The 12,175-nt window shown below is 50.4% G+C and overlaps 1 protein-coding gene across 1 annotated transcript in view; it reads left to right on the forward strand.

Moving 5' to 3' along the window:
* ADCY2 (adenylate cyclase 2 (brain)) overlaps window positions 1-12,175 on the forward strand; it is a 403,615-nt gene that overhangs the window by 369,321 nt on the left and 22,119 nt on the right. The window contains exons 19-22 of the mRNA XM_006875344.1: window positions 237-321; window positions 2,979-3,137; window positions 4,727-4,873; window positions 7,530-7,637. Coding sequence (XP_006875406.1) covers window positions 237-321; window positions 2,979-3,137; window positions 4,727-4,873; window positions 7,530-7,637 — 499 coding nt within the window. The remainder of the gene's footprint in view (window positions 1-236; window positions 322-2,978; window positions 3,138-4,726; window positions 4,874-7,529; window positions 7,638-12,175) is intronic.

Here is a 12,175-nt window from a genome sequence, read left to right on the forward strand (position 1 = left end):
TGTGGGGCTGGGGAATCTCCCATGAGTGTGTGTGACTGATGTGGGGCTGGGGAATCTCCCATGAGTGTGTGTGACTGATGTGGGGTGTAGAGAATCTCCCATGTGTGTATTTGGCTGGTGTAGGGGGTATACATTTTTGGCGATTCTGGTTTTCTGATACATGAATTCTAAGTTCTGTGTCCTTGTTGTTTTGTGGATTTTGTGTTGGTTTTGTTTTCCTGTCTGTGTTTTAATAGACCGGGCATTTGGAAAGACCTAAAGACCATGGGCTCAGTGTCTCTCTGCATTTTCTTCATCACTCTGCTTGTCCTGGGCCGGCAGGTAAGAAGTCTCTACATACTTTATTGACGTGCATTATGGTAACTCCCTCACCTGCTCCCTTAGGGGAATGTCAATAACCTGTCTTCAGTAATCTGCATTGCGGGATGTCTCACAAGCCATGGGTGCTGAGAAACAGACAACAGGAAAGGTCACTCTGTTTCACCCCCACGGCGACCTTTGTGAATGGCAGAGATGTGAATCTCTTTCTTGCACATTCTTCAGTGACCCCTGGGACATATAGTACCCACCCACATGTTCCACTGCTGAGTCAGTTCAGACTCATAGCGACCCTATGCACAATGAACCAAAACACTACCCTGTCCTGCGTCATCCTCACAATTGCTGCTGCCACTGTGTCAGCCCATCTCGTTGAGGGGTCTCCCTCTTCTTCTCTGACCCTCTACTTTACCAAGCATCATGTCCTTCTCCAGGGACTGATCCCTCCTGATAACATATCCAAAGTATGAGAGACACAGAGTCTCACCATCCTGACTTCTAAAGAGAATTCTAGTTGTAATTCCTCCAACGGAGACTTGTTTGTTTTTCTAGCAGTCCATGGTACCTCTAATATTCTCCTCCAACACCATGGCTGCTAGCTCAAGTTTAGTGTGTGCTGCCATCTGGTGGGAACTTGCATAATGCATTAACCTGAAGAAAGGGGGCCTCATTCCCCCAATCCCAACACCAGAGACCCCTGGGGACAATGGATTGAAATCATATTACATAAACACTTTTATTTGTATATTTCACTCAAAATGACTTTCACTAGTGAAAGCACATGGTTTCCAAAGAGAAATTCAAAGCAGAAGACAATTCCATCTTGAAAGGGTGATTCTCAGAATAAATGTCGGGGAAGCTTGTGAGCCTACACAAGGATCCTCGAAGCTGCCAGAGTTGTCTCCTGCATCCTCTCCCTCCCTTCCTAGCCTCCATGGCCACGTCTCTGGAATGTTCTTGGTCCTCGTTCCTTGCCCTGACCCCCCACCCCACAGCCTGCTCCACCTCCCTGGCTTCCCCATCTGCTGCCAGTCACAGGGAAGACAGGTGGGGGGTGTCACTGAGGATGTGAGACCCTCTGATGTGAGATTCCCAGTCACATGACCCTGTCGGACAGACAGAAGACTTTCTGAAGCTCTCACCCTTTCCAGGAAGTTTTAAATCCTCATTTATGCATGCGTGTCTGCGTGTGTGTGCCTGCACACCCCAGCACTGTCGCTGACGAAATTCATCAACCCGGGGAAAGAAAAACCTTCCTGTAGCTCGTCTCTGCTACGTGTCTTAGTGAAATAAATCACGCTCTCTGTGGAATGCACGCGCTCGGTTGGAGCCTGGAAGATTCCATCAATTTAATGAGTTGCATCATGGTGTTGTCAGGGGCTGTGGAGCAGTTCCCACTGGTATCGACCCTATTGACAGAGAAGAAGTGGTCCCCGGGGACTTTGAGGCCCCGCATCTTTAGGGGAGCAGTGCTCGCCCGACCTGCCTCCCTCATAGCCAGTGGGTATATCTCAACTACCAAGTGCCTAACCATTTCATCACCAAAGCAAATCCAACCAAACCCATTGCCATCGAGGCAATTCCAACCCGAAGCCAACATAGGGTTTCTAAGGAGCAGCTGGTGGGTTTGAACTGCTGACCTTGTGGTTCGCAGTGCAGTGCTGATCCAATAGCACCACACAGAAAGACTCACCTTTGTCCCTCAGAATGGCTGATGGGTTTGAACTGCCAACCTTGGGCTTAGCAGGCCAGTGCTTACCTTACTGCACCCGCAGCAGCCCATTGTTGTGAAGTGCCGTGGAGTCAGTTTCGGCCTATAGTGACCCTGTATATGGTCTCCGAAGAGCCCTGGTGTGGTGCTGTGGCTAATATGCTAGACCAGCATCCTAAGAGGCACAAAATGGTGTTAAGACCAAAGGTACCCCTTGTCAGAAAGCAAGCCGCTTCCTCATGCCTGCCACGCTGAGAGTGATCAATTGGGATAGAGAAAACCTCACAAGTATGGACAAAGGGACACTACCAGCAAACACGGCATCAGTGAAGCGATAGCCAAATGAATTGTGTCTCAGTTTCACGCCATCGTGCCAGGCATTGCGTTCCCAAATTGATTGATTGAGAGCGCAGACTTGCACCCATCTTCCCACAACTGCTGGATCGCCTGCCTTGTGGAGGGGAAGACGGAGCAGGCCCGAAGAAAGGGAAAAGGCAGCCCTCCCCACCCAGTGGAGACCGATATTTGTAAAGTGCAAGCCGTTCCACTTTGCATGGCCTCTGCCCATGTGTTTCTCACTTCTTCATCATTTATATTCAGCTCTGCCCTCCTTCAGACAAGAGTGGGACCCCGGATACTAGTATGACTGCAGAGCAGGACACTTGTATGTCCTTTTTTGTGTCCAAGCACACGTCTTCAGAGCTGTGTCCCCAGCCCAGGTCCCTTCCTTGTTTTCCTTCGGTGGTGGTTTTGTTTTCTGCACCAGTCCATCTGAGAGGCTAACGGGATGACAGCTGGGATCACAGGGGCTGGATGGAGGTCTTAGCTAGGAGGATGGAGGCAGTGTTGGGGGCTTTTCTCCGGGTCGGTTTTGTTTTCTCGGTGGAGTGTCCCTTTCTGACAGGACAAGATGCCTATTTCTCTCTCCCTCTGTGTCCTCTTGTAACAGAATGAATATTACTGTAGGTTAGACTACTTGTGGAAGAATAAGTTCAAAAAAGAGCGGGAGGAGATCGAGACCATGGAGAACCTCAACCGCGTGCTGCTGGAGAATGTGCTGCCCGCCCACGTGGCCGAGCACTTCCTGGCCAGGAGCCTGAAGAACGAGGTCAGGCGGGGACTGTGCTGGATGGGCAGAGGGACGGGGACAGGCCCGGCGTGGCTGTCAGGGACCCACAGGAGGAGGCGACCCAGAACCAAGCCCGGAACGCCTTCTGAAGGGCTCAGCATGCCTTTGGTTCATTATTGAAACAGCATCTCAGGAACCAGCACATCTAAGACAACACACAATTCCATCCCCAAACTTGCCATCGTCTCTTCTCATGTCCCTGGTGTGGAAGGGCACCTTCCTTGCCTGCTCACAGTATAGGCTGCCCAAGTTCTCTAATGCTGCTTTGAACGAAATACCAAAAGAGGGTGGCTTTAGCAAACAGAGATTTATTTTTTCGAAGGCAGGAGACAAGAAGTCTGAATTTGGGGCACGAGCTGTAGGGAGAGGCTTGCTCTCTGTGTCGGGTGTGGACGAAGGTCCTTGTCTCTGGAGGTCCTCCTCCCGGGTGGTCTTCATGCAGCTTCTCCTCGCTCTTGCCCTGTCTCTGCCTCCAAGCTGACTGGTTGAATCTCTGTCACATCTTAAATGAGACCCCCTAAATACACACATGAATCCCGCCTCATGCACACAACAAAGATAACCTATTCCCAAGTGGAATTACCACCACGTGCACACAGGTTCCATGAACAAGACATATGTTTGAAGGAGCGCCAATCCATGTAGGGGAGTGGTGAGGTTCTAAATCAGAAGACAAGGAAATTCCATCAGACATTCCACACATTGGTGGTTTCTCTGCTCTGAATCTTCCTGAAAGCCCCTCACCAAACAAAACCCAACTAGATCATGGTCACCCACCTGTGCCACAGTAGAGCTGTGCTCCACGGGATTTTCAGATCGCCAGGGCTTTCTTCTGAGGAACACCTGGGTGGATTAGAACCTCCAGTCTTTCAGCTCAGATTTAAGTGTGTCCACAGTTTGCACCCCGTAGGGGATCCAGAAAGCTCCTGAGGTATCATGAAATCTCAGCATTTCAGAGGAGATGGACAGGATTTGAGATTGACCTATCCAAGAGCAAATGGAGGACACTCATGGGACTGTGGGAATCTCAGGAAAGTTTCAAGGAATGGAGATTGAATGACTTTGACTAGAATGGGAAAGACCAGGGTTAGTAACGTATGAAATCACTCTAATGTTACAGACTTGTGAAGTAAGCAGATCCTTCGCTGTTGTTGTTGTTGTTATGTGCCGTGGAGTCAGTTCCGACTCTTAACGACCCTGCACAGGGTTTCCGAGGCTGTAAATCTTTACGGGAGCAGAACGCCTCATCTTTCTCCCACGGAATCGCTGGTAGTTTCGAACTGCTGACCTTACGGTTCACAGCCCAATTCGTAACCACTACGCTACCAGAGCTCCATAGATCCATCCCTGGTGGGTCCTTATTCACTTAAGAAACATTCAGTTGGGAAATCACCCCCTTGGATCAATTGTTACCCAAACAGTTGTTGTTGTCGTTGTTCAGTGCCATTGATTCTGTGGGGGTTGGTTGGTGGGTGAAGGGATGGGTCCGGGGTTGGGGTGGGCTAGTGGAATGTGGCACTTAGGTAATTCCAGAACAAATCCCAGAACCAAGAATCGTGTGTTTCCAGGAGCTGTACCACCAGTCGTACGACTGCGTCTGCGTCATGTTTGCCTCCATCCCGGATTTCAAGGAGTTTTACACGGAATCAGATGTGAACAAGGAGGGCTTGGAGTGTCTCCGACTGCTGAATGAGATCGTCGCCGACTTCGATGATGTGGGTATCCAGGGTCGCCTTGGCGGCCAGGGCATCTGAAGTTAGTTCTGTCTTGTATCTTCACATCGTCTTTTTGGCCCAATTCCTGGTGGTTGTCATTAGAATGCTTTGTTCTGTTTGGGTCCCTAATTTCAAAGGCAAAATACATTTTATGTTTGAAGCTGATATGATTGTTTAGGAACAGCTGCCAAAATCTGAATAAATATAATTCCTATCCAGTGGAATGTTCTAGAAAGAAAATGCATGCCCTCACCCCTTTGACATAAAACGCTGATGAGCACAGGTACTTCTGCAGATATGGGCATGTCTCTGCATACGTCAAGTTCTTTGTCGTTTCAAGCTCGTGAACTCTGCTTGAGGGATGTCGTTGATTATTGAAAACCAGTGTGTACGTAAGACAGTACATACTTTGAGTCTGTGCTTTGGAATTTGAATGAGGCGTTGAATTCTATCTTCCAGTAGTCTCTCCACACGGAGAGCCCTGTGTTTGGTTTTCTACAAGAAGCACTCACAAAGTTGATTGGAGGAAAATGCCGCCAATCCATTCTTGTCGGTGTTGTGCAAAACATAGAACAGCTGGCATCCATGAACACATGTTCATCATGATTCATGGAATTTTGGAATAAGAGGGTATGTCTGGAAATCTTGCTACTAGGGTTTCAACTCATACCTTACGGGTTTGTTCCAGACAAAGCATGTTTCAACACGTCTCTGCAATCGTTGGATGGCTGCAGACCAGTTCACTAGATAAACACTGTTCTAGACTCCGTTGTTGTTGTGAAGTGCCGTCGAGTCAGTTCCAATTCATAGCAACCCTGTATAGGGTTTCTGAGGAGCGGCTGGTGTGTTTGAACTACCAACCTTGCAGTCCAGTGCTCTGGACTTGAGTGCCACACCTGGACTCTTTGGTCTCCTTAGGTGCCTTCAGAAAAGGGTGCATCCAGCCTAGCTTCTGAGGGGTCTGCCATGCCAGTCAACGTTAAATTGCAGCGCATGATCCCACAGCGCCACACCAGGACTCTGTAAAGTAGCGCAGACCATGTGTTCCAAGCAGGTTCAGTAAGGAATGTCTCCTTGGTGTGTTTGTTTTAAATTACAAAGATCGTAGTACAAAAATAGAAATTTGGTGTAAATGGTTGCTTGGGTCAAGTTGACTATCTTCAGTCACAATGGCTTGGGAATCAGAGAGGTCAGTTCGGAGGTTATGGGGACTGATTTTTGGGACTCCAAAGGGAGGGGTCATCTTTATAGAGTTTCTTGAAGGACGCAGGACGATCACTAAATTTCTTTTGATGAAAGTTTAAGAAAATGGAGAATTGCACTGCTGAGCAAAAGGCCAGTTATGCCGGGGAATTTTTTTCCCCCCATAACAATGCAACCTGCCCCTCTTCCAGGGTAGCAAGGCCTGTCCCATGAGAATTTCATTGGGAAGGCTTATTCCCTCTAACCCTACAGCCCTGATCTTTTCCTTTCAGACTTTTTTCCCCACAAAACTCAGAACCCTGAAAAAGAACACAATTTGAGTCCCTCGAGGAGGCCCACACAGCTGTTTTGATGTGGTGCCAACCACAGAATTCTTAGACGGGTCATTGTTGTTGAAGGCCATTGAGTGCTTTCTGACTCATAGCAATCCTGTACTGGGTTTCCAAGGAGCAGCTGGTGGGTTTGAACTGCCGACCTTGTGGTTCACAGTCCAGTGCTGATCCTACGGTGCCACACTGTGAGAAGGGTGAAAGTGGACAGACCTAGATGAGGATAACTTGAGAAACAGTAGCTTCACGTTTGATCTCTGCAGTTGGAACAAGCTTTTTGTCCTACCCTCGTCGAGGGATGGCACTGTGATAGAAGTGTTCCAACCTTCTCCATGTCCCACGCGGCACGTCCTCACTGGAAAGTCAGCTCCACAAAGCCATGGTACTTCCCACCTGTCACCAGGCATGTCCTGAGAAAGGGTTGCTGCCCCCTATAAAACACACGTGCCCCCCTCCCATCCCACTGGCTGAGCAGCAGGTTCTCCTGGTTGGACAGACTCATGGATATGTAATTCGGGAATCTGTCCCCAAATATTAGATTCCCTGACATATAACCCTGAAAGCAAGGAAGGAACTGGAAGATGCTCAGGTCTTTAGATAGAGATGCTGAACCTTCCATGTCTTCTTCCTCATCCCTACAGTGACTGCTGCTGTCTTTACCTCTGCTCCATCCCACCAACAGTGCCCTAAAGGATCATGGGGAAGCAGGTGGCTGGTTGGTGGGTGGAGAAAGGAAGGCGTGGTCAGGGCTGCTAGGTGAACCCATTCTAGATCTTTATCCTCACCTCCAGCAGGTAGAGGGCAAAGCCGGCCCTCAGTACTGGCATCTGGTCTTAACCCAGCCCACCCTGACTCCATGTCCCACATGTGGGTCTCTGAAGCCCAGCATCAAGAGACTTTCTACAGGCCATCATTTCTCACATCTTCACAGTTCCTCCTGTCCCTCCACAGCCAGGCTTTGGAAGGTGGTCTATGTGATGCAGCCCTCCCTCCCTGGCACACCCTCTACAGGCGGCAGAAAGTGCTTGGTCCCCGTGACTGGACTTTGAGGGAGGACTCTTGAGTGTCCAGTGGTGAGTCTCTGCATCTGTCTGAGTAACCCAGGCACTGTCTTTCCTTCCCAGCTGTTGTCCAAGCCGAAATTCAGTGGCGTTGAGAAGATCAAGACCATCGGCAGCACATACATGGCGGCCACAGGTCTGAGCGCCGTGCCCAGCCAGGAGCTTACGCAGGTATGGAACGCTTCCCAGCCACACACTGTGCCGTGGGGGCGACTGATGCTCCGTGGGAGGGTCCTGAGAGGAAAGGTGAGGATTCCAGAATCCTACCAGGGCCTATAAGTCTGCTCACAGACCACCGTCCTTCTGGTGGGCAGCCACTGTGGCTACCGGGCTCAGCGCTCCACCGTGACCACACTAAACAAGGGGCCGGGTGGGCTCATCCCATCTGCATCGCTTATGTGGCAAAGCCCAGCGGGCATTCACCTCCACTTGGGCACAGATCCAGGGGCCCTCCTGGTAGCCCCAGAGGCAGGTTGGAGCTCATGAGGTTGACTCTGTGCTCAGATCAGCCACACGCTGAATCACAGAGCACACAAGAAGAAGGTCTAATTCGTTCAGAAGACCCAGGCCAGTGCCAATTCCTGCCGGCTCCCCCTGCTTCTGGGTCCCTTCGTTCTTTTCAGTGACTCACAGCATTCATGGAGAACTGTCTAGGCCTGCAATTATCCATGTATTAACCACCGAACGAATATGAATGAAGGGACGCACAGGTCTTGGTCTGAGATGGTTCCAGATACAAGACTTCCGTCGTCTCTGCCCAGGGCGCCTGGTCTCATGAACTCCGGAAGCTCAGCTGCTCCCTGCCCAGGGCCTTTAGCTGCTGGGTGGTCATGTGAGGGCTCATTGCTTAGTCATGTCCGGTTGACTCCATCCGTGACAGCCTGTGTCCTTACTGAGCTCCGCTGTCACGTGGACGCTGTGCTAGCCCCACGCTGCTACAGTTTCAGGTGTAACTGCATTTTGGGGAGACTCCAAGGAGGGCTGTCTTTGGAAACCAGAGACTAAGGCCTCACGGAGCTCTTCATCCCACAAGACACCAGAAGGATACACAGTGAAGTCAGGGGTGGATTGCCCCGTCAATACGGTCAGCGTGGGCTTACTTGTGCGTCTTGGCTCATCTGTGGTAAACAATTCATATAGGTTCATCATAGATTGATGTGGCATGAAATGTGACGTTGTTCACTACAGATGAGTAAGTAAGCACTGGTAATGCAGGTAAAGCAAGGTACCCTGTTCTTTCAGGGACTGTGAGAAAACAGGCTTTGGTTTAGTAGGAAGAGGCTGTGGAGTTGGGAGAGAGAGATACCTGTCAGATCTAGCAGCAAGCTCTTTGATGAGAAACTCATGTGATATTATCCAGTACAGGCTAGTTGGGAAGCAGAAGTAAATCCCAGCTTACCTTGCGTGTTGAGTAATCCAATACTGAATAAAGTTGCTTTAGTTCTTAGGTGCCATCGAGTCGGTACCAACTCATAGAAAGCTTTTGCACAGCAGAACGAAATAAAGTAGATCGTTGTTAATGTTGTTAAGTGCCGTCGAGTCAATTCCGACCCATAGCGACCTGCAACCCTGCATAGGCTTTCCAAGGAGCAGCTGGTGAGCTTGGACCACCAACCTTGCAGTTCAAACGACTTTGCAGTCTAACACATTAACCCACAGCGCCACACCAGGACTCCTTGTTGTTTTGTTGTTGTTGTTAGGTACCATCAAGTCAGTACCAAATCATAGCGACCCTCTGCACAACAGAATGAAACACCACCCGATCCTGGGCCAACCTCACCATTGTTGCCACACTTGAGCCCATTGATGCTGCCACTTTGCCAATCCATCTCTCTGGGGGTCTTCCTCTTTTTCTCTGGCACTCGACCTTACCAAACATGACATCCTTTCGTTCAGTGCTGGCAAATCAGTTCCAACTCATAGCCACCCTGTATAGAGTTTCCAAGGAGTGGCTGGTAGGTTTGAACCGCTGACCTTGCAATTCAAACCTTCTGTATGGTCCAGCGCATGATCGCGCAGCGCCACACCAGGACTCCATAAAGTAGTGTAGACCGTGTGTTCCAAGCAGGTTCAGTAAGGAATGTCTCTTTGGTGTGTTTGTTTAAATTACAAATATTGTAGTACAAAAATAGAAATTTGGTGGAAATGGTTGCTTGGGAAAGTTGACTGTCTTCAATCACGACAGCTTGGGAAGGGGTTTAGGTTGTAGTTTAGTGTGTGTGTGTGTGTGTGTGTGTGTAAGTATTTGTATATCTTGTTGGGATTTTTGAGTGGGGCAACAAACAACACCCCTCAGAGGTCAGAGTAAGGAAGTCTGCGTGGCCTTCAGCCCCAGGTTGCTCTGGGATTGTGTGTGTGTGTGTGTTGTTGTGTGCCGTGGAGTAGGTTCCGACTCATAGCGACCCTGTACAGGGTTTCTGTGGCTATAAATCTTTACAGGAGCAGAAAGCCTCATCTTTCTCCCACGGAACAGTTAGTAGTTTCGAACTGCTGACCGTGAGATTAGCAGTCTGATTTGTAACCACTACGCTACCAGAGGGTTTAGAACTCCCCCAAACAAAGCTTTCTGTGGAAAGACGCAGGTTTCCGAGAGTCAAATCAATTCAGGGCTCAGTCCCACACCTGGGCTCTTCCTGCAGAGTTTGGCCCCACCTGGCGCCCATGTATGACCCTGAAAAAACCATATGGGGGCCATGTCTGACTCCCCTGGCTTCACAAGGGAGAAAGAGAATCAAACTCAAAATCAGCCCAATGTCGATTCCTATGGTGTGAAGGTCAGACATGTTCCCACCCTACAACCTTCTGTCCCCTGTTCTGACACCAGCCGTCCCTCCCACTGCACTCGGCTTCACATCTGGGCTCCACAATCCATTGCAGTGACCACACAGAACTCATAACAATACTCACATTTCTGGAGTTTATTAGGAAGTGAACAGGGTACAATTCAGGATCAAAACCCACTCAGAACACAGCAGGTCCCCCATCAGGAACGCCCCATGTCTCCCAGACGTAGGCACGCCTCACTCTTGTCTTGAGCCTTTCAGCCATGGGGCTCCTTGGCCTCTGTCCTGCTTGAGCACATGTTACTAAGCTCTTTATCTAGGCTGTGAATGCCCAAAGGGCACCTTCTGTAAGCCAGTCTCCTGCCCGTGGGCACTCGGCCTTACTCAGTCCATGTACTAGAGCCCACAGCCGCTCTGTCTCTGCATACACCGTGTCTACCATCACCTCTGCTGTAGCCTCTGCTGTCCCCACTTTTCTAGGTAGGGACCTCACACTCCACTCACGCTCTTTCTTCTTGGTGGGCCTGGGATCTTCTGTCTCTGCTTCTGAGATGGCTCCTAGCTGGAAGGCAAAGTGAACCAATCCCAGCCTCAGAGCCCTGTCTTCCATGTCTGCACGGCCCCACCCAGTCCCTTGGCGGGAATGAAGAAGACTGTGGACAGAAAAGCCTCCGGAAGTCAATTCCAGGCCCACAGTGCCCGTCCCTGACCTCCTCCTTCTGTTCCCACTCATGTTCAGTCTCCGGACACATGGGTGCTCCCGGTACCTCAGCCACCTCCCACATCGCAGCAGGTGCCAGGTCCAGGCAGGGGCTATGCGCAGAGAGGACACAGATGTATGTGGAATGAGGTATTGGAAGCTCTGGGGCCAGACCCTTCAGCCTCCACCTCTCAAACCTGCACACGCCCGCTACGTCTCTCCCAGGCACTGCCTGCCTCATGGGCCCTTACAGCAGGCTGGGGGGAGCTGGTGTGGCCTCCTGTTTTCCAGCCCTGGGGGTGGAGGTGCGGAGCAGAGACAGAACTAGTCCAGGGTCATAGGGACAATAAACCATGGAGCTGTCAGTGGAGGCTTGTGTGCTGCTAGGAAGAAAGTATCATCCCATGTAAGCATCCAGCCCTGGACACGGCGTGGCCTGGGCAGTGTGAGTCAGCAGTGCAGGGGGTCACAGACTTGGGCCATCTCTGTCAGTTCTCTGCAGGACCACTCCTCATCTCCCCTCGCTCTTTTACAAGACCTGCCCACGTGCCATGTACACACCTGTACCCAGGTGTGTAGGCACCTGCCCTGTCCACTCAGCATTCTTCCCAAGCCTGCCTGGGCAAACCAAAGCTCATCCATTCAGGGTGCTGCCGGGCGGTGCAGAAGGTTAACATGATTGGCTGCTAGCTGCTAACTGAAATGCTGGCATTTCAGATCCACTCAAAGACAGCTCAGCAAAAACACGTGGTACACTACTTCCAAAACTGCAGCCACTGGAAACCCTCAGGAGCACATGTGTACTCGTGCACACACGAGCTGCTCTTGCATCCAATCTGCCCTCATCCACTATGACAAGATCCCCAAATTATCCTTGAACGGCATGCTTGCTTAGTGCGCATACTCTGTGGTTGGGAAATGGTTGTTGGTTTCCATGGAGGAGCAACGGGACTATGGCATTCCAAGGTCAGAATCTGTTACTACCTGCTGCTAACGTCCCTGCTCATCCAGTTTCCTTCCATGTGGAACGTTGCTGACACCCCTTTCAAAAGGCTCTTGTGGAGATTACCTTATGTTTCAGAGGCTCCCTGGGCATGCTGTTGTTTTTAGGTGCCATCGAGTCAGTACCGACTCTTAGCAACCTTACGCACAGCAGAACGAAACACTGCCCGGTCCTGGACCAACCTCACTATTGTTGCCACGCTTGAGTCCATCGATGCTGCCAC

The sequence above is a fragment of the Chrysochloris asiatica genome, unplaced genomic scaffold (assembly GCF_000296735.1).
Source record: "Chrysochloris asiatica unplaced genomic scaffold, ChrAsi1.0 scaffold00321, whole genome shotgun sequence".
Classification (NCBI taxonomy): Eukaryota; Metazoa; Chordata; class Mammalia; order Afrosoricida; family Chrysochloridae; genus Chrysochloris; species Chrysochloris asiatica.